At 41.1% G+C, this 2,149-nt stretch overlaps 1 protein-coding gene across 1 annotated transcript in view; it reads right to left on the bottom strand.

Annotated features, from left to right (window-relative positions):
- Positions 1 to 2,149, bottom strand: part of tor2a (torsin family 2, member A) — a 7,441-nt gene that overhangs the window by 3,394 nt on the left and 1,898 nt on the right. The window contains exons 2-4 of the mRNA XM_015385579.1: positions 727 to 992; positions 468 to 643; positions 263 to 390 (exon numbers count right to left, since the gene is read on the bottom strand). Of these exons, the coding sequence (XP_015241065.1) occupies positions 263 to 390; positions 468 to 643; positions 727 to 992 (570 nt within the window). The remainder of the gene's footprint in view (positions 1 to 262; positions 391 to 467; positions 644 to 726; positions 993 to 2,149) is intronic.

Raw genomic sequence — 2,149 nt, 5'->3', positions numbered from 1 at the left:
GTGGATGAGTCTCCTCCATCATACTTTTTTTTTTTTTTTTTTTTTAAGAGGAGGAAAGCGGGGACGAAGATGATGTTGATTTTAAGATAGGATCTTTTTTAAACATAGAAATTTTCTAAATTTTGGGGCAATATCGTCTCATAAAGAGTACATTTATATGCATGTTTAAGCCAGAATGATTTGACATTTAAATATGATTTCTCTACGACTTAGAAGAAGGTAAGGAAGGCTGCACTGTATAAGACTCCAATCTGTCGCTTACTTGTTTTGGTGTTGTAAACTGCTTGTGCGATGGCGTCCTGCAGGTCAGATAACTTGATCTGCTCTCTTTCCTGTCCAGCTTGCCGGTTTTCTAGAGCCAGCTGGTTTATCACCTCCTGTCCTGCGGTGCTGCAGAGAAACAGAAAGCAGAGGCTGTTTGTTTTTAAGCCGAGGAACAGCTGCCTCCACAGATAGTGTTTCTGTACCTGATGAAGATGTAGATGGCCTTCCGGTAGTTGGTGCGGAACACAACGTGGGAGGGACCCAGGAAGGGTTCCAGGACGTCGATCAAGCCGGGAGGCATCTTCTCCATCTCATCGAAAATGAAGACGGAACGACCACACTGCGTCAGGTTTCCGTTCACCCAGCTCTTCAGATCCTCCTGCAAACCAGACACACCTCATGTTCCGAAATACGTCTTCCCGGCTCCGGCAAATGATCGTTTCCAGGAAGGCGCTGACTCACCCTGTAGTGACTGACTCGCTTCGCTGAAGGGAAGTGAAGCGTGGGGATGAACTGGTGGACAAACGGGCTGCTCATCGCTGAGCCGTACAGGTGATTTCCCAACATGGAGCTGACCAGCGTCTTCCCGGTCCCCGAGGAGCCATGGAAGGACAGCACCAGGGGCCGGTCAGGGCTCTTATTACGAAGAAAGCTGGCCACTTCTTCTGAGATGACATCCTGAGCCAGATGCTGACCGAAGAGATTCTTGTAGAGGTCCCACTCCAGGTCTGCTCCGCAGGACAAAGACAAGGACTGAGATCAAATTCACGGTTTTCACCAAACAAACTCAACATGAACCTAATCCCTGGAATAAATGTGAATCAAAGCATTTACGTCCCCTCAATCTCTTTGCTTATATTAGAACCATTCTGGCTTCATTTAATGTGAACAAATGTTTTAAGACTTACAAAACATTTGCTATTTGCAAAGTTTAGTGCCTCAGTGCTGTTGGATAAAAATACTGGAACTAAATAATCAACCCTGCCTAAGATCCAAAGCTTCTGCAAAGCATCTTCTTCCTGAAGCTATTTAAACCAGCGGGCAGTAAAAACAGCAAATAGAGTAATGTGGGCTAACTTTCTTCCTCCATTAGGATAAACATTTTTGTGCAACAGGAGTGAACTTTGTGTTTATTAGTGATATGGGCACATTACATACAGCAGGGGATGTAAAACTACAAATATTCATGACTACTCTATGTGTTAACAGTTTGACGGGGCCAAACTACGTCATAAAGTTGCAACGAATTGTTGAAGAATGAGAGAAGAAACATCTTATAGGGTTTATTTTTCCACTTTGATGTTTACATCTAGTTGCGTTTTTTCCTTTTCTTCTACTCAGTTGTGCTGCTTTTGATAATGTGGGATAGGAGGGCATTTAAACAGCAAGTGAAGTAGGGTGTCCGGATACAGTGTTTTTAATTCCCCATACCATCTTCACAGATATAAACATACCAATATTGCAGCTTTGAGTGTAATATAAGCATAAACTATTATAGATTCATGAATATTTTATAGTATGGAATGATAGAAAAGGCTAAAGTGATATTACTCAAAAAAAGAGATACTTAAAATTGAGGTATGAGAGCAAGAGACCCATTTCTTTCTTCCCAAATAGATTAACTTTAAACAAAAGTGAATAGAAGCAAAGATTTTAGATTTGGGCAGATAAATTCTAATATTCCTTTTTCTTGCTGATATTGGGTATTCCAATATCAATATTAGATTGGGACGTCCCGAGAGTGAACCACTTTAGAGTGGATAAACTGTGAACAGTTCTACTGAATGCACCTCAGTATTTCTGATTCTATTTTTATAAGTAAGCACATGTAATCCCTGTATCATTTTGAAGTCAATTTAACTCTGTTTTAGCTTGTTTTTGACAT

This window comes from Cyprinodon variegatus, unplaced genomic scaffold, assembly GCF_000732505.1.
Source record: "Cyprinodon variegatus isolate N-32 unplaced genomic scaffold, C_variegatus-1.0 Scaffold344, whole genome shotgun sequence".
NCBI classification, from domain to species: Eukaryota; Metazoa; Chordata; class Actinopteri; order Cyprinodontiformes; family Cyprinodontidae; genus Cyprinodon; species Cyprinodon variegatus.
The sequence above is the reverse complement of the archived record's forward strand: the minus strand, read 5'-3'. Positions and strand labels throughout refer to the sequence as shown.